Source organism: Macaca fascicularis, chromosome 1 (assembly GCF_037993035.2).
Source record: "Macaca fascicularis isolate 582-1 chromosome 1, T2T-MFA8v1.1".
In the NCBI taxonomy this organism is placed as follows: domain Eukaryota; kingdom Metazoa; phylum Chordata; class Mammalia; order Primates; family Cercopithecidae; genus Macaca; species Macaca fascicularis.
The window spans coordinates 99,258,394-99,280,516 of NC_088375.1; the positions used below are offsets into that span (position 1 = coordinate 99,258,394).

Below are 22,123 nucleotides of genomic sequence, written 5' to 3' on the forward strand. Positions count from 1 at the left end.
TGAGACAAGGACCTCAGATGCATTCAATGAGCTTCACAAAAATTATCTTATTTACATTATACAGAGTCAATAAAGTATTTCCAACAAGGGAGTCATGATGAAGCAAAATTTAGGATCCAAATAGTCTGTGGATTTCAATTTTACTATCTCTCCATTGGCTACAATATATTTTGAAGAGGTAATATATTAATAAATTCTGCTAAGAATCTTTTAAAGTTTTTCACTTGTTTGTTTTTGGTTATTATTTTTTGGCCTCCATTTCCTGTAGTTTTTTTGTCTTAAAATGGAATTTCTCTTAAGCTAAATTACAGACAAGCTGATTGTCCAATTCAGCTAAAAAAACAAAATGTAAATACTTAAACTGTATGAAATGACCCACAGAAACTAATTTTAACCATCTGAATAACTACAGGTTTGTATTTCCCTTATTTATATTAATATCTGAAAGACAGGTAAGAACTTCATTTCGCTGCCAGAATTCAAGATTGTTTTAGTATGACTGTGATACCACAAATATTAAGAGAAGAATTTGACAGTTCTTGTAATGGTCAAATGTACAAAAGAGTATGAGAAAATTATTGTTTATATGAACTTTTAGATTCTTGACACGAGTGTTTTTGCATCATTCAAATGTCCCTCTTTTGTTAATTTTAGAAAAATTAAATTTCCAAGAACTCGAAGAAATGACTCAGTCATAGTAAGGATTAGTATAATGATTGCGCATTTGGTGACTGTTTCTAGCTCATAATATTAATAAAGCAATCTAACCAAACTTTGTATAATTAGCTTAAATCAGGTTCTATTCAGTACGTTTAAAACAAGCTATAAATATTAAGAAAATAGAAGAAGTCTCTATGTCTCTATGATCAGAAACATGCCAGTCCACAGAGTCACAGTAGTTTTAAGCCACAAAATAATCATTACACCAATAAACCTTGCTCATATTGTGGGCCACTGGTCCTGAAAAGCATGGATTAATAAAGCACAAATGATTTCAATTTCTCCGAAAGTCTGGAAAAAGTATTATAAGAATTGTTACCTTACTTTTTCATTTATTAAATTCTAAAAGCCAACAACTGTTTTAGATTATTTATGAAGCCACTTAATCCTTACAATGTGATTTCACATACTCAGTCTTCATACCAAGTAGCTGAACAAAAAAATGGCATATCTCCAAGTCTATTCTACTCCTTGCAAACCTGCTTCCTTATGGTACAAGTAGGTCAATTTCGAATTCAATCCATCTCAGCAGGTAAGAATCATACTGCTTCTTATCCTCAAAAGAAATTGCATGCTGCTGCTGCTCTGTGACTCAAAGAGCCACACACGAAAAGCTGAAATTACTTTAAGATGAAAAGAGCATGGAGATCTTCAGGTTTTACTGTGAAATAGTGGAATGAGCACAAAATTTGGAGACAGGAGATCTGGGTTCAAGATGTTACTCTGAGACTCCTCACTTGAGTATATCTGGGATACTTGGTCAACTTCTCTAAGCCTCCAATACCTCACATGTAAAACATGAAAAATAACAAATATTTCACAAGGTTTTCCGGAGATTCAAATGAGGCAACAGACGGGAACATGGTTTATAAAGCCCAAAGATGACACAGAGCAGGACACTTGTCTTCCTGCCTACCAGGTTCAGGCTAGTGGCAACATAGTAACTAAAGTGATCTTTTAAAATCTAGGTCAGATTATTATGTCACCTCTGCTCAAAACCTTCTGATGGCTTCCCATTTCTATCATGGTAAAAGCCCAAATCTTTAAAATGACAGAAGTCTTACCTCAATTGACCCCTCCCTGTATCTTGCCTCTCTGACATCATCTCCTACTACTCTCGTTTTAGCAAAGCCACACTGACCACCTTGCTTTTCATTGAACATGCAAGACACACTTCCACCCCAGGATCCCTGCAATGGCTGTTTCCTCTCACAGGAATGTTCTTCTTCCCCAGATATCCATATGGCTAACCCTTTCCTCTCCTTTAAGCCTCGGCTCAAACACCTGCCTTACAGTGATCACCATTTAAAACTACAGTCCTGGGAGGGAACAGTGACTCACACCTGTAATCCCAGCACTTTGTGAGGCCAAGGTGGGCAGACTGCTTCAGCCCAGGAGTTTGAGACCAGCCTGGGCAACACGGTGAAACCTCATCTCTACAATAATAATAATAATAATAATATAATTAGCTGAGTGTGGAGGAGTGTGCTTGTGGTCCCAGCTCCTCAGGAGGCTGAGGTGGGACAATCGCTTGAGCTCAGGAGGTCAAGGCTGAGAGAGCCGTGATTGCATTGCTGCACTTCAGCCTGGGGAACAGGGCAAGACCTTGTCTCAAAAAAATTAAAAATAACTAAATAAAACTACACTCCCAACAACCACCCTTCCACGTGTAAAACCATTTACCCTACTATACTTTAACCCTTTGTTCAAAAAATTTATAATTTTCTCATTTTACTTATGTTTATTGTCACTCTTCTCGCTAGAATCTAAGCTAAGGGGTGTTCCAGCTCCTCGTTTATAGGAGGTATTCCTTTTTCAAAAAATAAACAAAGAAACTTTATGCACCATCTGCCTCTTGTCAAGATCTACATTTTAGGGAAACTAACCCACAACTCAAGAACGGCAGGTGGTGAAGTCACTATTATACCATTTCCAGATCCAGGAACGGAACATTGTTAATTATCAATGCAACTGAGGCTAAAAAGGAGAAAAAATGGGGAGTTTTCAAGGTAGTTTCCAAATTTTAAAAAGGTTTTCTTTTCTCTGTTTATTGAATGGTTCAGAGATGATTTTTGCAGCCTAGTAGTAACTGGGGGTAATTTATTAGAAACATAAATGTGGTTAAATGAAGAAATAGACCTTCAAGTCAAGATAAAAGAACCCTCTAAATAGCAGTTCTCAGAGCCAGGGATTACCGTGCTCTGGGAAGAAACCTGCACTTTACAGTGGCTATTTGCCAAATGGGCCAACATGAGCAAGAAAACAACCTGAGATTCTTTCATTCATTCAGTAAGCAATTATAAAGCAAGCACTATTCTAATAGATGATGCTTATTCTTGGAACCGAGCCACTAAACAGTGAGGAAACCCAAGCAGCTGTGGAGAGGTCCAAATGGAGAAAAACCAAGAACCCTGGCCCACATCCCAGGCTCAGGTCCCAGCTGAAAGCCGTCACCAACTTACTGGCCATGTGAATGAGCCAATCTGAAAGTGGGTCCTCCAACCTAAGCCACCCCAGTTAACACTCCATGGAGGCAAAGAACTGTCTGTCCTGAATGCTGCCCAATTTGCAGATTTTTTAACCAAAATAATAACTGTTGTTGTCTTAAGCTTTTAGGTTCTGGGATGGTTTGTTCCACAGTATTAGATAACTGATACTCTATAGGAATTAGATTGCTGACATCACCGAGTCAGTGTTTAATATAAAAGGTGTGTGTGTGAACAACTCTTTGTATATTTCTCACTACAGAAAGGTATCCTCTGATTATTCTAAATGTCAAAAAATATGGCTGCAAATTTGAATACAATCTCTCTTTTCTGTTATACTTCCATCAGTCCAGTCAACTCATAAACTACTTTCCCCTATTACAGCCAATCCTAAGCTTTAAGGGAATGGGCAGAGTTACTAGAGTCCTAACTCCTCTAACTGTAAATGCCAACTTCTTTTTCTCTGCCTGAGTGGCTGTTGCTCTGTCAGTGATTAAGCCAAGGCTCCACAGGCAGATTGTGATTCTGATCTCTGCCACATATTAGCTGTGTCTTCGGTTTCCTCATCTGTAAAGTGGGGATAGTAATACCTACCTCATGACATCAAGAGAAACAAATGAATTAATCCACATATCAAATAGAATACTTGGATTAGTATTTAGTGCATAAAAAGTAATTAGTGTTTGACAAATAATGGCTTAATACAACACGCAGAGAAAACTAGCTACCTTTACTACTCAAGCACACATGGTATCAACATACAGCCAACCTAGCTTATTCCAAAACTAAGAATCTTCACCTGTTTTCATCCTCTTTTCTTCCAGCTGCCTTATTTCCATTTGTCTCTTATTGTCTAATTTACCAAAAAAAAAAAAAAGGGAGAAGGGAAAAATAAAAGCAAGTAATCGAGAAATCTGCTTTATTGAGAATTCCGGGAAAGGGCTGAGACAGAAAATAATATAAGGTATATAGATCATCTGTACATTCCCTAATTCTGGCTCCTCAGAGGCCATGGATTGTAATAAACTGACTGTGTGCATAACATACTAATGCCAATTTATGTTCAGAACACACAGACACCAAAAAGTCCAAAGGCACGGCACACACCTACAGTTCATACTGACATTAGTCATAAATCAATTAAGAACCATTTGTAGAATGACACTTAAAATGTATGTTTCAAATGCTTACTGAAGTGACAAAACAGCTCAATCTGGACACAAAAAGAGACATGAATGGCAAACTGCCTAGAAATCTAAGCAATATATAATAATTACATATGTACTTCTGTACATTCAAAGGTTTCAAAGGTATCCTATACTACCTTAATATTAGCCTAGACCTTCACTTATTACAAAATTAAGGTGTTTATTTCCTTTATTATTTATGTTCTGCAGTGCTTACACAGCATGATTCCACCTAGCTATATTAAGTACTGAAAATGGTGGTTGAGAAGGCTATTTCAACAAACTATCCACTAGTCCTTGTTTTATGTTAACTAAGATGTATGGTCTGAAGAACATATCGAAGTACTCAACTTAAACTCTGAGAGTAGTTTTCTAACCCGGCCTAGTTTCTCACTGACCTCTTCTCACTAGGTAGAAAGCAGAAGTTACCACTTTATCTCCTTTTCTCTCTTAAGTTGGCAAGGGATTTAAGTTTCTGGTTTCAACTGCCTTTCCCTTCACTATAACAAGGAAGCGTGGGGAAAAAGTAGCCAAGTGATACATGATAAAGCCACTGGGATGCTCCTTATAAGCCTCCCTATGTACAACTCACATGAAAGCCAAAACTAGAGAAAAGCATCAGCAGAATTTTCCATGCCCTCAAAACCCAGCTCCGCACTTGATAGGCTCTAAGACATCTTTTTCAACAAAGCATGAAATCTACAGAGAAAAGAGAACCAATTACTTTGTGCAGACACATTTTTGACAAACATGAATATGTTAGACTATTTGGGGAAAGGACTGCCTTTGGCTCTGTTACCCTCCTGCAATTCCAGATTCAATAGCACCTGGTCCTTAGATACATTGTATTTCTTCAGTTCATGTGTCACTTTGATAAATGTGGAAAGTATTTTTAGCCAAAAACTCAAATTAGATTTCATTTAAAAATCTGGCTGAACAAAACCGTATATACTCGGTGGTTTGAATTCTGACGTTTAAGTTACACTGTAACTTTTAACCTATAGCCAATAGTGATATCATATGGTGAAATGTGCTCAACAACAACAACAAAAATTGGAACCAGATTTGGGGACAAGCTCATCTCAGGATAAGAAGCTAGAATTCTTCCTATAAAATAATGAAAAGCTGACAAACTGAGAGAAAGATGGAATAGAAACATTTTACTTCTAACCAGTTCCAGATGACTCAAACTCAATGCCATATGCTCCATGGTTACCTTTTCCGTAAAGCGCAGTCTCATAAGAAAACCACAGAGTAACTAGCCCTCTAGTAGCATGATTTACCCTTCCTCATCCAAGTCTGATGTCTCAAACTATAAAGATTCCAGACCTAGTGAGGGCACAGCACTAACCCAGTACAAAAACAGGGTAAAAGCACTGTCAATTCCAAACATTTGTTAATTTTTTAAGACCTAACTAAAACATATTTAAAACCTCCTTAGTATGTTCATTTATGATTTGCAGTAAAGGAGGATGACTATCGTGACCTTTAAAATAGAAAGGGGAAAACATAACAAAGGAATCTATAATCTGCAATCTTATGTGCCAGGAAGAAGTTCCCCTCACAGATTATGCTGTGGCTCCTTCTCTGTCCAAAACAGAGGTCCACAAATTTCCTCAAGTACATAAGACAAACCTATCCATACAGAGGTGTCTGTCTAGAGACATTTTAATAAAAACTTCCCTTATATACATTATCCTACAATCTAATGAATAAGTGCTTTTACAATTTCCATAGTGGCTAATGTATAGGAAGAAAGCAATACAAAACTATACACAACAATGTATAAGAAGAAAGAAATACAAAACTATACACAACAGTTTTCAACCCTAGACATACTTCAGAATCACCTGGGAAAAATGTTTTGTTTACAAACAAATGCCTTTGACCTATCCTATCAGACTCCATAGGTCTTGGGTAGGGCTCAGTTAGCAATATTTTTAAGATTCCAGAGAAGAGCTGGGCACGCTGGCTCACATCTGTAATCCCAACACTTAGGGAGGCTGAGGCAGGAGCATCACTTGAGCCCAGAAATTTGACACCAGCCTGGGCAACATAGCAAGATGTCATCTCTTCAAAAAAATGTTTTAAAATGAGCCAGGTGTGGTGGCGTGTACCCAGAGTACTAACTACTCAGGAGGCTTGAGCCTAGGAGTTCAAGACTGCAGTGAGCTATGATCATGCTGCTGCACTCCAGCCTGGGAAACAGAGCAAGATCCTGTCTCTAAAAATAAAAATAAAATATAAAATTAAAGACAATTCAGGTTATACATTTTTAGGGACAAGAATATCATAGAAGTGATACTGTGCCCTTCTCAGTGCATCCCATCAGGAGCTGCAGATGTCAATATGTCTCACGACTGGGAATGTTACTTTATTACTTACGTATGGTGGCATAACCTCGTATGGTGGCATAACCTCTCGTCCAATATCTCTCACACTTTCTACCTCTCTGTCTCCCTGTGTTACATTCTATATAATTTCTTCAGATCCATCATCCCATTCACTATTTCTTTCTTCAAGTATACCTATTTTGCTGTCTTAACCTCGTCATTGTTTTTATAATTTTAACTTAAATTATTTCCAGATTTTTTTTTCAAAATGTTCTGGCCAATTCTGGTAGTCTTTTGTTCCTTTACCAAACTTTAATTCCCTCTTTTATTTAATATATTCTATATTCTCTATCTGATAATTCAAATATCTATAGTCTTTCAGAGTGTGATTCTGTAGTTTATTTTTTCTAACTCTTACTCATGGTGGCATGGTTTCCTGGTGTGTTGAATGACTTTTGAGGGGAAGAAGCAGACGTGTGGTCATGTTTAACTGGCTCTCTATCTGTGGAAATGTTTCTAGGATGGACACTTTCTTTTTTAAAGTGTCTCTTCTAAGACTCTGCATTCGATTCCTTCAGGTGCCTACAGGTACCACCAACATAAGCCCAACTAAACTGCATTTTTGGCTTGATTTTGGGGGGATCACACTACTAGTATAAATTTAGGCTCTAACCTGATTAGTTAGGGGCTTAAACAATTATCAGGAAAGACTTTTCATTTGTTTCCACACTAACTAAAGCCAAAACCAATATAGGTACTTAATAACAGTCTCCCTGTGGGGTATGGCAACTTTTGTTCCCCTCTTTTGGCAACCAAATGTGTCATTCTTTGGAAGTTCTGGCTTTATTTGGGTAGAGGAAAAGGGGGGCCTCAGTTGTAACTTCCCACCTCACTTGGGTCCAGAGCTTTCTTTCCCATCCCCAGACACTAGGCCACAAGGATCAGGAACTATACCCAGAACAAGCACCACTTCCAATGCTAGCTTACCATTATAGATTCATCTTATCTTTTATTATTTCTGGCCTCTGAGAAGCCCTTACTTTGTCTCCAGTTGAGCCAGTAAATAAAAGTTTTGATTTATTTTTTAATCCATCATTTTCTAGTGTGCTAAACTGCAATGAGTTTCTCTGTATCTTTAGCCCACCATATTGCCAAAATAAAAAGTTAAGGTTCCTTAACCTTAAGGTAGGAAAAAAAAAAAGTAACACTTTACAGTATAGTAGAAAAGGCAGAGTCTGTAGTGATAATTAAAAAAAAAAAAAAAAGCTGGGTTAAATTTTAGGTTTTTCAACAATAAAATATGATGAAAAATCATAGAATTAACCCCAATGAGTAATAAGAAGTGGGTTTTCTTTTTAACCAATTCACATTTGTCCTGCTTAGCCATTCCCTGCTGCCTAGAGTTACTATTTTTATAGACCACCCAGAGTAGGCCAGCTCCTTGAATCCTATGCCAGAAACAGCTAGATGGCTTCTTTACCATCCACAAAATATCAATAAGGTCAGAAAAATTAACCCTCATAAGTCCATTTAGTTTATTTTCTTTTTCTGTGTGATGCCTATTCAGTAACCCAAACCTCTTCAAACTAGTCAGCTTTGCTGCACATTACCTCTGACAAAACTCTCTTACTTTATATGTAAAGATATATTTATATTTCATCACCAAATGCCTTCAGGAAATGTTTAAGGCATACCAATATTTGGCAAACTTGTGTGTTTTACATTTTTTTCATTTGGCCCATACCAATAAGGCACAAACATTCAATTCTACATTGAACATCTGAAACCACATTAATCACTTTACTTGGTAATGTGATCTGTTCTAAAAGAGTTTAGGTTCCTAAATTTAAAACACTTCGGGAATCTGATTCAAATGTCTATTTGTCTGACAAACTTAATTTTGTGGTACTTAAGAAAAGTTCAGATACAGCTCACAATCTGTTTTCTTTTTAAGCCTATGCAGTTTCCAGTTAAAACATAATAACGCATGCTTAAGGTCTCTAGATACACCAGACTATAGATGTGACACTTGTTCAATAGATATCTTCCAGGTAGTAACAAGGTTCAAGTGAGAAGTTCCTGCTCCTCTGGCAGACTCCCAGACCAGAGAAGATCACGGTCTTGCAGTAAAAAGACTGAAAACAAAGAGGCCAATCACGAAATGCTTTTGAATAACACAAATAATGAAACATCTCAATTCCCAATATTGGATTCAGGGACAAGTTTCAGTCTTTCAAATCACTGTTGCTCTCTGGGCTTTAATATTTCACTGTTCATGCCAAATTTTGTCTATAAGAAATAGTTCTTGGTTTTTATGAATTTCACAGCCATTTTCCTCCCTATTTCCTTGTTGGTGTCTAAAGATATTCTGACTTGTTAAGATACTTTTCTGTATTTCCTCATTTCTTCCAGCTTTTTTCCTTGATGTTTTTCTTCAACTTAAGCCTTTTAACATGTTTTTTTAACTTCAATAGTTCCTAATATTCCCACTACTTCTTGGCTGGCTGTTACTAAAGTCTCACACAGAGAAAGATACAGATCTTAACTGACTGATCCTCGAGATTTTCAAATATTTAAACTTTCTCCAATTTTTATCCCCCTTTTCTACTGTCTAATTCCTTTTTGAACACAAACCACTTCTTGATAAAATAGGGACCATCATCTCTTCCTTTCATCATCAATCAATCTACCATAGAAATGAGATCCATCCCCACCTGCCCCCATTACTTCAGCAGCTGTGAAGATCATTAATTCATTTAAAAAATGTTTTTGTCTGGTGGGCACGGGCACTCAAAAAAATTTTTTTGTTCCAGTCCTTCCTTTCCTAAAATTCTATTGATTCATGAGGGCTTCTACAATGAGATGTCCCCACAACCCCACTGTCACTTCCTGTAGCATAATCTAATACTCTTTATTTCTTCATTGAGTACTATGGCATAAAGCCTCCCATGATTGCCATTAGCAGCGTTACTGGTTACTTCTATATTCCCTCAAGAATATGCCTGTGAATTTGTGATACAATAACAAATAATACATTTGGTTTTTATTCTGGTTCCTTTCACAGAGCTTCTAAAACCCTTGGAATTTCCTGAGTTACGGGGGTAAGAAGAGTATCTTTTGTTATCCATAATAAGCCCCTTCCAGCTGGACCTGAGTTTATGCTAATGAGGTGACTCTTGGATGATGGAGGCTGACTGCCAGAGAAACCAACCACATAATTAGTGGGTTGGGATTTTCAGCTCCATCCCTCAACCTCAGAGTATGAATGGCCAATGGTTTAATCAATCACGCCTACCTAATGAAGCTCCATAAAAACCCCTAAACAATGGGATTTGGAGAGCTTCCAGGTTAGCAAACACAAGGAGGTACTAGGAGGGTGGTGCACCTGGAGATGTCATGAAAGCGCTGCACTCCTCCCCTATGCCTTACCCTATGAGTCTCTCCCATTTAGCTTGCCCCATATATCCTTTATAATAAACCAGTAATAGTAAATAAGAGAGTTTTCCTGAGTTCTGTGAGCTATTCTAGAAAATTATCAAACCTCAAGAGGGGATTGTGGGAACCCTCAACTTACAGCCATTTGGTCAGAAGTTACAGGTCACAACCTGGGACTTGCAACTGGGGACTGAAGTCGGGGGCAGTCTTTAGGGACTAAGCCCTTAAACTGGAGGAGCCTGTGCTAACTCCAGGTAGTTAGTGTCAGAATTGAGTAACATTTGCCAGACATAATGGCTCACACCTGTAATATCAGCACTTTGGAAGCCAAGGAAGGAGAATCATTTGAACTTAGGAGTTCGAGACCAGCCTGAGCAACTTTGTCAGGTGTGGTGAGGTGCACCTGTAGTCCCAGCTACTTAGGAGGCTGAGGTTGGGGGGATTGCTTAAGCCTGGAAGATGGAGGCTGCAGTGAGCTACGATCACACCACTGCACTCCAGCCCAGGCAACAGAGCAAGACCTTGTCTCAATAAAAAATATTTTAAAATTAAAATTTAAAAAAGAATTTAGTTAAATTGTAGGACATCCAGTTGGTGTCCAGAGAATTGGAGAATTGCTCAGTGTAGAAAATCCACATATCTGGTCTCAGAAGTGTATAAACAAAAAGTTTTTCCTTGTATTCATGCCTATATATTCATATGACATCCATATAATTCTTTCTCGCACAATTGTTTACATATCTGATTCTCTTACTAGACTGTACTTTTATTCATATTTGCATCCTTGATTCCTTGCTCAGTACCTGGCAAACGTTAAGTGCTCTATAAATATTTGCTGTATGTCTGACTAAATAAACAAGTACCACATATGGCCTCAGATAAGAAATGAGGAACTAATAGAACACACAGTTTTTTTGAGAAATAGTTTATGAACAAATATAATTCCTACTAATTGGGTGAGGGAGATATTCATTCATTCATACTGCAGGTATTTATTGAGTAACTACTATGTGCCAGGCACTGTTCTAAGCACTGGAAAACAAAAGAGATAAAAATACCTGCAGGGAAAGAAAGAAAATAAAATAAATAAGTTACATAGCATACTTGAAGGTCAGAGGTGCTATGTAGAAAAGTAAAGAAAGAAAGAGGATTGGGAATGCAATGGCAGGAGCTGGGATGGACATTTAGAAAAGGTAGTCCAAGAAAGCCTCACTGGGGTGGCATTTGAGCTTTTTTTTTTTTTTTTTGACCAAAAAAAATTAATGTTTTTTAATCACTTTTTTTTAACTTTTAAGTTTGGGGGTACATGGTATTTGAGCTTAACACCTGACAGAAAGAATCTCTGAGGGAAGGGCATTGCCGGCAGTGGGAATAAAAGTGAAGTCCATGAAGTGCTAGCAGGCTTAGAGTGTTTGAGGAAGAGCACACAGGCCAATGTGACAGGCTAACAATAACATTTTTGATCCACAAGATAGGCAAATATTTTAAAAACACAATATCCAATGTTAGGAAACATGAGAAAATGGATACTCCTCTCTCCTGCTAGTGGGAATGTAAACAGATACAGTCTTTTTGGAAGGCAGTTTGGCAAAATCTATCACAATTTCAGATAATCGTAACCTCTAGTTCTAGTCTAGATTCTATCATACACATACAGACACATAGATATATGGAAATACATTTTATGCACACATATCAATAAATAACTGGAAATACCCTAGCTGCCTATCAACAGATGGTTAAATAAATTACAGCAGCAGTTGTGCAAATGTGCACTGGGGTTTTAAGCAGTCCAAGGAACTCTGGGCATCCTAAAAGTCTTTCAAAGTCAGCAAAGTTCTCCCTTTTCCAACTACATACCTATGTGAGTCTAAATTTTCTTCATTTATTTCAACCCAACAATATAACAGATTACATGAAAAAACAGGTAAGAGAATCCTGCCAGATTCTGTTAAGTCGGACATCAAAGATTTTTACGAAACTATTGATTTGACCTAAAGAAGCAACAATAGGTCTCAAGTATCCCCATGTGTTTTAGAAACCTGAAGTCAGTGAGATAAAATCCAACATTAAGAATTTAAAGGAAAGTAACCTGTGGGGAAAGAATGTAAAGAAAATACTGGGTAGTCTGGCTAGAGCATAATAATAATTAATTTGGTTTTCTGGTTTTCAAAATTTTGGATTGTAATAAGAGGAGATTTCAATATGCTATTTCAATTTTTAGTAGCAAATAAACGTGTATTTAGAGAAAAACTAAAACTGATGTATTTGAGTTCCCTCCCCCCCAGAAAAAAGAATTTTACAAAACTATAAAGTACTACCACTCTTCTGTATCTCACTAAATTTTTGGAGGTTTGGGAGATATAATTATTCTTCATTAACATGTTATTTATGTTAACACGTAAAGTAATGGTTTATGGTTCATTATTTTTAAACGAAAAATTTTCTAATTTTATTTTTAAAGTTTTAATTTCTCACATAATAAATGCCAGTATACATAAACCACAAAATCAAAAATTATTTGGGATCCTTGGTAACTTTTAAAGCTACAAAGGGGTTCCCAAGACCTAAAGTTTGAGAACTGCTAAATAATGGCACATTTACACTACAAAAAAACTATGTAGTATTAAAAGAGAATAACGTATTCACATATTTTAAAGAAAGCACAATTTGTATATAATTCTTTCACGTAAAACCAAAATTTTTAAACTAAATACATATAAACACAAAGACACAACACGAATGTGGGTATAGATGTTTATATATTCTATATGAAATGTTCTTCCTGTATCTTACCTAAATAATTCCTAATCTTCTTTTAGATCTTAAGTCAATCACTTCTTTCTCAGAGAAACCTTGCCTTACTTCCCTAACTAGGTCAAGTGACCCTATTATATGGGCTTATGATATCATGTACCTTTCCTTCATGGCACCTTATGTTACAATTTTTCATTTATTTGTGTAATCATTTTGATTAGTATATGTCACCTATATTAGATTACAAATGTCATGAGAGCAGGGGGTTGATTATATTATTTTCTCAAATTTCCTGTATATTTGAAAATCTTCATAACAAAATGTTTTTTTAAAAAAAGATTATTCAACTTTAACTCCTTTCAATTCTCAACCAATTTTACTATAGACTTCTTCATGCCTAATCCTACTAAATCTGCTTTCCAAGATTACAAGTGATCTGATAATTGCCAAATTCAGCTTTCTGTGTCTCCCAAGCTCTCAGCAGCATGTGATACCACTGCCCAAGACCTGCTTGAAACTCTTTTTACTTTGGCTTCAAAAAGCTACTTTCTTTCAGTTCTTCCCCTAATTTGCTGTGATTCCCTAATTTCTTTTCCCAAGGCTATCTACTATTCATACTGGTGTCCCGCAGATTCTTCTTACTTTCCTTCCTCTACTTGTTCTCCTTGGATAATCCCATCTACTCCACTAACATTATCTGTCTGTCAGTCTGTCTACCTATTTATAATGTTAATTCTCAATATCTAGTCAGTGCCACAAACTTACTATACTTAAAAACTATTGTCTTTCTTCATAAAACTGTCTGTCTGTCTATGTTTGCTTCCTCAGATGACAGCACCACCATTCAGTCCCTCAAGATAGAAATTTTTGAATTATCCTTAACTTCCCTCTTTTCTTCCTCATGTCCCACATTATACCAGTTAACAAATCCCACAAAATCTACATAAGAGAGGTACCCTAAGATTGCCCATCCTTTTTATAACCATAGTATAAGTTCAGACTCTCATTTATTACCTGAAATACCTCAATAGTCTTCTAATGCTTTCTCTGCCAATAGTCTCTCCTCACTCCAGTCTATACTCAATACAACCCTCAAAATCCTCTTCCTAATATGCAAAGCTGATTATGTTACCCTCCACCTAAAATCTAGGGGTGCCTCATTGTACACAGCAGCACCTATACCTCTAGTCATACATCTAGCCTCATGCAGACTCCCCACATATACAAGATACACTGAACTTTTTACTTTTTTATGATCATGTCATACCATTTCATAACTGTGCCTTTAAACATGCTGTTCCCTTTGCCTGGCATGCCCTTATCATACTTTGCACATGGCAAACTGATATCACAGTTCAATGTTCAGCTTCCTTCGTAGGTATCTCCCTTATAACTCAGTTACTCAACAAAAAACTTATCGAGTACCCATCAATACGACAAGAACCTTCACCTCAAGGAACTCGTACTCTGTATTATGTTAGGACTCATTAACCCTGCTATTATTACGTTCATCACATTATACCATAGTCATCCTTCTACTTGTCTCTCCTCCCAGCTGGATCATGAGATCTTTGAAGGCATGGCTCCTGTCTCATTACTCTTTACACATCTTGAAAAACAAATCATTTTTTCTCTAGTTTATGATGAAAGCTAAAGAATAATGAGAATTTAAGTTTTTAGCATTAGTATCCAAAACAAATATCTATTCACTTACCTCATAGGTCCATAGTTCAGTATTATAAATGCCAATACTATCATCACACAGACAGCTCTTCGCTTTGGACTAGGGACTTTAAGCCTCTGGTTCTAAAGGAAATGACCACATTAAATACAATTAAACTACACATCAATTTCAGAAAAAGCAACACTTAAGATTAGAATTTTCCTCTTTACCAGTTACGTAAATACCTTGTCTTATAAATACCTTGTCTTATTTTTTTTTAAAAAATCAAAGGTGTGTAAATAATACTTTTCAAGACTAGAGCAGAGACTTCCAAGTTCCCTTTTCTAGCAGGGAGAGAAAAGGAGAGAAGCAGAAGAGAAAAAAAACACAGCAGCCACTCCATTGCAATTGCCTCTTCACCCAAGAGGAAAGAATTCAATATATATCTGTATATATATTTTTTTGAGATGGAGTGTCACTTTGTTGCCAGGCTGGAGTGCAGTGGCGCCATCTCGGCTCCCGGCGATCTCCGCCTCCAGGGTTCCAGCGATTCTGCTTCCTCAGCCTCCCAAGTAGCTGGGATTACAGGTGTGCGCTACCACACCCAGCTAACTTTTGTATTTTTAGTAGAGATGGGGTTTCACCACGTTGGCGAGGATGGCCTTGATCTCCTGACCTCGTGATATGCCCGCCTCAGCATCCCAAAGTGCTGGAATTACAGGCGTGAGCCACTGCGCCCGGCCAGAATCAACATTTTTATATTTTTATGGATCCCCAAAGAATTTTGAGACACTTCTATAGTTTGCCTCCCTAACCTTTTAAATCATTGTTTTCAGTAAAATACAGGAGTATACCCATGTACTCAGGGCCAAGAGAAAAAGAATAGTGTAAGAAGTCCCATTCGATAGGCATCTGTATGGTTCAGCACTGCAGTGAGAAATTCTGAAAACAGTAAATTTCCCGAATAGAACTGAGGAGATTAACCCTCTTGGAGTCAGCATAGTAACAGAATGCAAAAATCACATTAGTTGTTAGGTGGACTGAGAAAAAATAAAAACACTTTTATTTTATATTGCTTTCTTTTTTAAAAGGAACAATATGGCAGGGCTATTTAGAAGCCTCAATGTGATTCATTTAGTCAGAAAAGAGGGTGTTAAGGCAATGAGTGAAGAGAAACCCAGGAAAAGGAGACAACTTTTCTATGTAGACTGGAGAGTGCAATTCAAAGGGTCCTCTTCAAAGGCTTTATCCTTACTGCAAATGTTTTAGGACTGATTGTACCCTCCTTTTCCTAGCACAATTGTTTACACAATTTAATTTAAAATGTAAAAGTTTATCTATTTATTTATCCAGGGGATACTTTAGCCCATCTCGACCCAGCCCTATTACTAACACTTACCTCTGACACAACCTCATCCAGCTGCCGCTTCAGTGTTCCATTTTCTTTCTTCAGTTGCTCATTCTCTGAAAGGGCAGCCTTTAATCTCGCCTCTAACCCTAGCATATATTCTTTCTTCTTCTTGCGAGACTGACAAGCAGATTCTCGATTTTTTATCATACGTTGTTGTCTCCTTAGCACAGCAATCTAGAAAAAGTTACAATGAATCAGAATATCCTGGTTTTAGAATCAGATGAAATAGATCAGAATATACTAATTTTTACAATTATTTTTAACTGTTTTTTCAAAGCACAGGTTACTAGTTGTTTCAAAACAGGTTTGAAAAAACACTGCTCAAACTAAATATGTTAAAATCAAATGGTTAAATAAGGCCTTCTAAAACCCAAATGTTAAATAATTTCCTCTGATGTTTTCTAAGGCTCATGTATTAATCTTCTAATTTTCCCCTTAGAAACTCCCTCAGAAAGTATCTTTAAATATATATGCATATATACATACATCTTAAATCTACATCTCTGGCCCTGAAATGGCTATGCCCCAGAACCATATATTCAATTAATTATAAGACCACTTCTACTTACACAGTTATTACCACTTCAAATCCATTATGTGCAAACTGAACTCACTATCTCCCTTTAACTAGATTTTTAAAAAATCTATCCATCTTCTATCAATAGTAACTTCTATCAATAATATTATTTTTCTTTATTCACTATATTCAGTCCTTCTCAATCCCTCATTCACTCATTGAATATGTTAAAAGTATATACTAACGACCAAGTTTACTCCAGTGAAAATGTGTCTCAGTTATTCCTTTCTCTCTATTCCCTCTTCCATTCTCCTAATACAGGCACTCATTAACTCATCCCTGTACTACTGCAACAGACTCCTATTTCAATTGTTTTCCATCTCATCCTGTCTACCATTTCTTAGATAACTTCTCCCAAGAAGATATTTTTATCTTACTACTCAATTGCAAAAACAAGCTAGTCATATACCCCTGCTACCCATCTTTTCTTTTAAGGTCTTCCATATTGTGACCTCCCACTGCCTAACCAGACCTTCTGCCCTAAATCTACAGCTATTCAAGCCACATTCCTCCAATCTTATCATTTACGGCTAGTCCATAATCTCCATACATGTCTAACTTGTTTCGTTATTCACATAGTTTATTTCCACTTGGAATGCTATCTCCTCCACTAATCTAATTCCAAGGCCCATTCAAATTCAATTATTCTAACCCACCCTTATTTTTTATTTTCTCTGAACATCTTATACCCTTAGAATTTGGAGGATACACTGGAACACTCTAATGCTCTCAATTGTTTCAAGAATGTTAACGCTCTCTCTCTTTCCCCACCTGAATTTTATAAGTTGAAAGCCAAACCACATCTGATCCTACTTTTTTGTAGGATATACCAACAATATCTACTACAATAGAAACTTACTGAGCGAAATTATTTTTGTTATATCTTCTAAATTAAGTTATGAAGCCTATTATTACACATTAGTCTAATTTCTTTGGGGAAGTGAGAGAGGTGGCAAAATTAAGTCCATAAAAAGCACCAACCTACATTAAATTGATTAGTATGAGTATACGGATGGCTGCATTATAATTTCTACATATTTTGCAATAGACTTTAAAAAGTAACACTCTAGAGTGTTCAATAACTCTTACTGAGACCAGTAAATAAAGTTAAAGAACGTAATCTATTTCTTTTAAAACAACAACACAATTCCCACCCTGATACTATATTTCCTAGAAAGAAAAGTATGCCAAAGTCAACCAAGTGAACTCCCAACACCAAATATTTTCAACAACCTTTAAATCAGAACCCACAAGGAAAAGAAATGTTACATGAAATGTCAAAAAGGGCGTTTTTTATTTAAACTACAAAAATCCTGATTTTTATGAAACCATCATCTGTAAAAATTTCCCTGCATAATAACTATCTCACTTGTAAGTAATGCTAAACACACACACACGCACACACACTCACACACGCACATACAAAGAGCAATGGCAAAGCCATGATGGATTGATTATTCACCAAATGCAAACTATTCTCTGGACAATGCCACTTTGTTCAGTCTACTTTTATTTGTAGTGATCTTCATTGTTACTTAGAATGCCAGTGTCCGTAATTAATACTAGAGGGCTGAAGTACACAGAACACTGAACAGGGACATAAAAGTGAAAGTCCCCAGATGGAAGAGTTTATACTAAAAGTTAGACAAAAGGCAACCTTACTTTAAAGGCTAATTAATCTGTGGAATTTAGAGGGGCTTACAGATGGCATACCATTTAATAAATTTCAAACAAGGATTAGGCATTTCTATAAACAATAAAAGCACCTGCATATTACACAGCATTCAAGTTTCAAAGGCTGTCAATCCACGTGCCTCATACTAAAAAAATGAAAACCATCTGTGGTCAAATATTCACGTCCTCCCATAGAAAAAGATACATTATAATAGTTCTGAAAATAAATATTCGACACTACCAATAAATACAGAGGGTAAAGACAGTAAAAATAAATGAAACCCACAGCAATCACCAAACACAGGGCTCCAATGTTTTATCTCAGCAAGCCATCTTCAGCTATCTGAATATAAAATATTTAAATTATTCTGTACTTCCTAGGCAAAAAAAAATATGATCTTTAGGCTAAATACACATACACATTGTGGTGTCTGGTATTTCTTTAAGCAGGGGGGAAGTGGGTATTTTCCTATATAAGAAAAAAACAATTACACTGTATGTAATTCTGTTTGGTAAACTGCCTTTGCACATACAATGTATCACAATGACTTCTGACATGCAATAATGGCAGCACAGATTTTCAATTATCTTGATGTTTCATAATACATTCAATTAATCTCCTCTTGTTGAAACTACTATAGTTTTCGAGATTCTTTAAAATAAGCCTCATCATTTAATCCACTGTTAAGAGAGTAGAAGAGCCAAGGCTAGAACTTAGGTCAGTTGACTCCAAGTCCAGTGATACTTACACAACAGCTTCAAACTGCTTTTAAATACCAAATAGAGAGGCTTCATCACAGCATGGGACTCTAACCTCAGAGAACTGTGTGGTTACTTTAATTATGCGCCTGTCTGAAAACAGAGACTTGTGGAACTGCTTGCATCTGGAAGCCTCATCTCTCTGTTAGCAATCTGAAAACATAAAATCAATACTCTGGCCCATTAACCAATTGACACATCTCCCTTATGGGCATATCAGATGATATAATACAGACTGAAATAAGCAGATAGCTGGCCAGTTCCTGCTTCTGATCATCCTGCCTCCAGACAACTCTCCCACCAGGCATCTTGCCTCGGAAAAAGTAAAAAGAACAAAAGAAAAAAACTCCACGGCTGCAAAATAGTTTCCTTTTAGTGCCACTGCACTATAAAATGTAGTGTTTCATTTAGTAAACACTTATTTGACTGTACGAAAGACTTATATAAAAGGAAAACTTTCACAAATGGACAAGTTCCTTTGAAGGCTGCATCAATGTAAGAGTCAAAGTTTCAAGTACGTCCACATTTTGTTTTTAATTTAATTTTTTGAGACAGAATCTCACTCTGCCACCCAGGCTGGAGTGCAGTGGCACAATTACAGCTTACTGCAGCCTCAACCTCACAGGTTCAACAGATCCTCCAGCCTCAGGCTCCCCAGTAGCTGGGACTACAGATGCATGCTACCGTGCCTGGCTAGTTTATATTTTTGTAGAGATAGGATCTCTCTATGTTGTCCAGGCTGGTCTTGAACTCCTGGGCTCAAGCAATCCTCCTCCTGCTTCAGCTTCTCAAAGTGCTGGCCCAGCTTGTTTTAATCTAATTATCAATTTAATTTAAGGTTTTAATTTTAAAAACCTTATTGATTGATAAACACTGAAAGCTATGATAGTCTTTTTATTAACAGAATTCACTAAAGCCTTGTTTCTGTGATGTCGCTAAGAGATAAGCTCAATTACTATAAATCAAATTAGATATAATATTAGATAGGAGTCAGGAGTGGTGGCTCACACCTGTAATCCCAACACTTTGGTAGGCTGAGGCAGGAGGATCACTTGAGGCCAGGAGTTTGAGAACAGCCTGGGAAACATAAGAAGACCTCGTCTCTATAAAAATAAAAAATTAGCTGGGCATCGTGATGCACAATTGTAGTCCTAGCTACCCTGGAGGCTGAGGCAGGAGAATCACTTGAGCCCAGGAGGTTGAGGTTGCAGTGAGCTATGATCGCACCACTGTACTCCAGCCTGGGTGACAGAGTAAGAGCCTAGCTCCAAAAAAAAAATTAAAATGGGATTTTTATGCTAAGAAATACATTCGAGTATTTCACGTAAATTCAAGTCAGATCAAGTATCGATAACCTATGGATGAATCACACAGTAATCACTGACTTGCTGCATATCTTTCTAACAGTTCTTAATCTCATTTGGCTGAATCTTGCCCTCTAAACTGATAGATAAAGTGGAAGCCATTACTGATTAACCTCTTCACTGTATCTGATCAAAAATAAAAATACAATCTTTCAATTAAATAAAAATTATGTAACATACATTATTGCATATGTATTGCAGTAAACATATTTATAGATACATTATTAAAAAACACATATAGTTAAAATCATTGACAAATTTAATTTGTGGCAATCCTTAAATATTCAAATACATTTAAAAATTTAACTTGATTTTTGTTAAGAATCTTACGTACACTTCTTTTTTCTCATTAAATTGTTTAAAGCCGAAAAAAAGAGAAAATTTAGACTTCCACTTTCTCTACTCTTCTCAGTCTCATGACAGTCAAAATTTTATTTTACTCTTTCTATTAAGTTTTGTGTGTATGTATGCATATAACCAGTTCCCATTTGCCAAAAATTAAAGAAGCTTCATACTGACAACCTGAACCATTTATTTGGCAGATTATCAAGGAGATAATCTTCATCCTGCAAACTATTTCCTTCTAATTTTTTAAATGAAGAATGCCTTCTGATATGTAGTATAATTTCCAGGATGAGAACAGATAACAGACAAAGTCCCTGCCAGATTGTAGGATGGGGCTACCCTACCAATCTCATCTTCTGAATGAAGGTAAAGAACAACCAAAAGAGAGGTAAAAGCAGGAGTATGCACCACATGCTCTTAGGAAAGCCACACCATGGGCACAGCCTCTTGAAGAATGGAGGGACTCAAGTCCTGTACACAGGGATCTTCAAAGGAGCCGCAAAATGATTTCCTGTTATTTCAGTTAATGACTCCACTTGATGTAACTATAAAAAAGTAATACTTGATGTAACTAAACAAAAGAAATACTTGATGTAACTAATAAAAGTTAATAGTAATTTAAGTCATTAAATGAAAATACAAAATTGGAAGTTAGGTGTCCTTAATTCCTGACCCAGCATTGCAATGACCTAATTGGACAATCAAAAAAAAAAAGAAAAGTCACGTCGCCTTGTAGGGTCTATTTACATATTAGTAAAAAGAGAGAGTTAAGCCAGAATAGTGCTTTTGACATTATTATAACCCAATATCAGGTTTATCGCTTTAGTAAATCACTACAGCCTTTAAAAACAATTTGACAGAAAAGCACAGGACAGAATAAAAGAAAAAGGGTGCTTTATATGTAGTAAGAGTTGTTTCATGAGATTGTGTATGAGAGAGAAAGAGAAGTTAAATACATTTCTCACTGTGGATTGTGGATAAAAAAGTTTAAAGCCACTTCATTAGTCCTCTAAAGGTCCCATCCAATCCGAAAACAAAATAATTCTAGAGCTGCTGCTAAATAGATACACTTAATTTAATTGGCACAACGATGTAGCACAACAATGACTACTATATAATAAAATATGGATCTTATTAGTTTTGCTAAAGGTTTCATTTGATACCACCAAATTATTCAAATAAGGTCAATCTTTCTGAAACTTTGTCCCTCATGACTTAAAACTATCTGCTACTTTAATTTTAAAAAATTAAATCTTAAAACTATCTTAATTTTTGAAAATTAAATCTTAAAACTATCTTAATTTTTATGAATTAAGAAAAAACATTTGTAAGGGGAGAAAAAAGGTAGCACCAAGTTTCGAGATTTGGGTAATTTGTTCTTTTTATTTTTCTTTTCTTTTTTGTTTTCCCAT

The 22,123-nt window shown here is 36.3% G+C and overlaps 1 protein-coding gene across 8 annotated transcripts in view; it reads right to left on the bottom strand.

The window, feature by feature from the left end:
• ATF6 (activating transcription factor 6) overlaps window positions 1-22,123 on the bottom strand; it is a 201,741-nt gene that overhangs the window by 131,588 nt on the left and 48,030 nt on the right. For all 8 annotated transcript variants that reach the window (XR_012434266.1, XR_012434259.1, XR_012434263.1 and 5 more), the window contains 2 exons: window positions 15,981-16,166; window positions 14,633-14,724 (listed from right to left, as the gene is read on the bottom strand). Coding sequence is in view for 5 of the 8 variants with exons in the window: in XM_074038899.1 (XP_073895000.1) it covers window positions 14,633-14,724; window positions 15,981-16,166 (278 nt within the window). In the remaining 3 variants the exon portion in view is untranslated. The remainder of the gene's footprint in view (window positions 1-14,632; window positions 14,725-15,980; window positions 16,167-22,123) is intronic.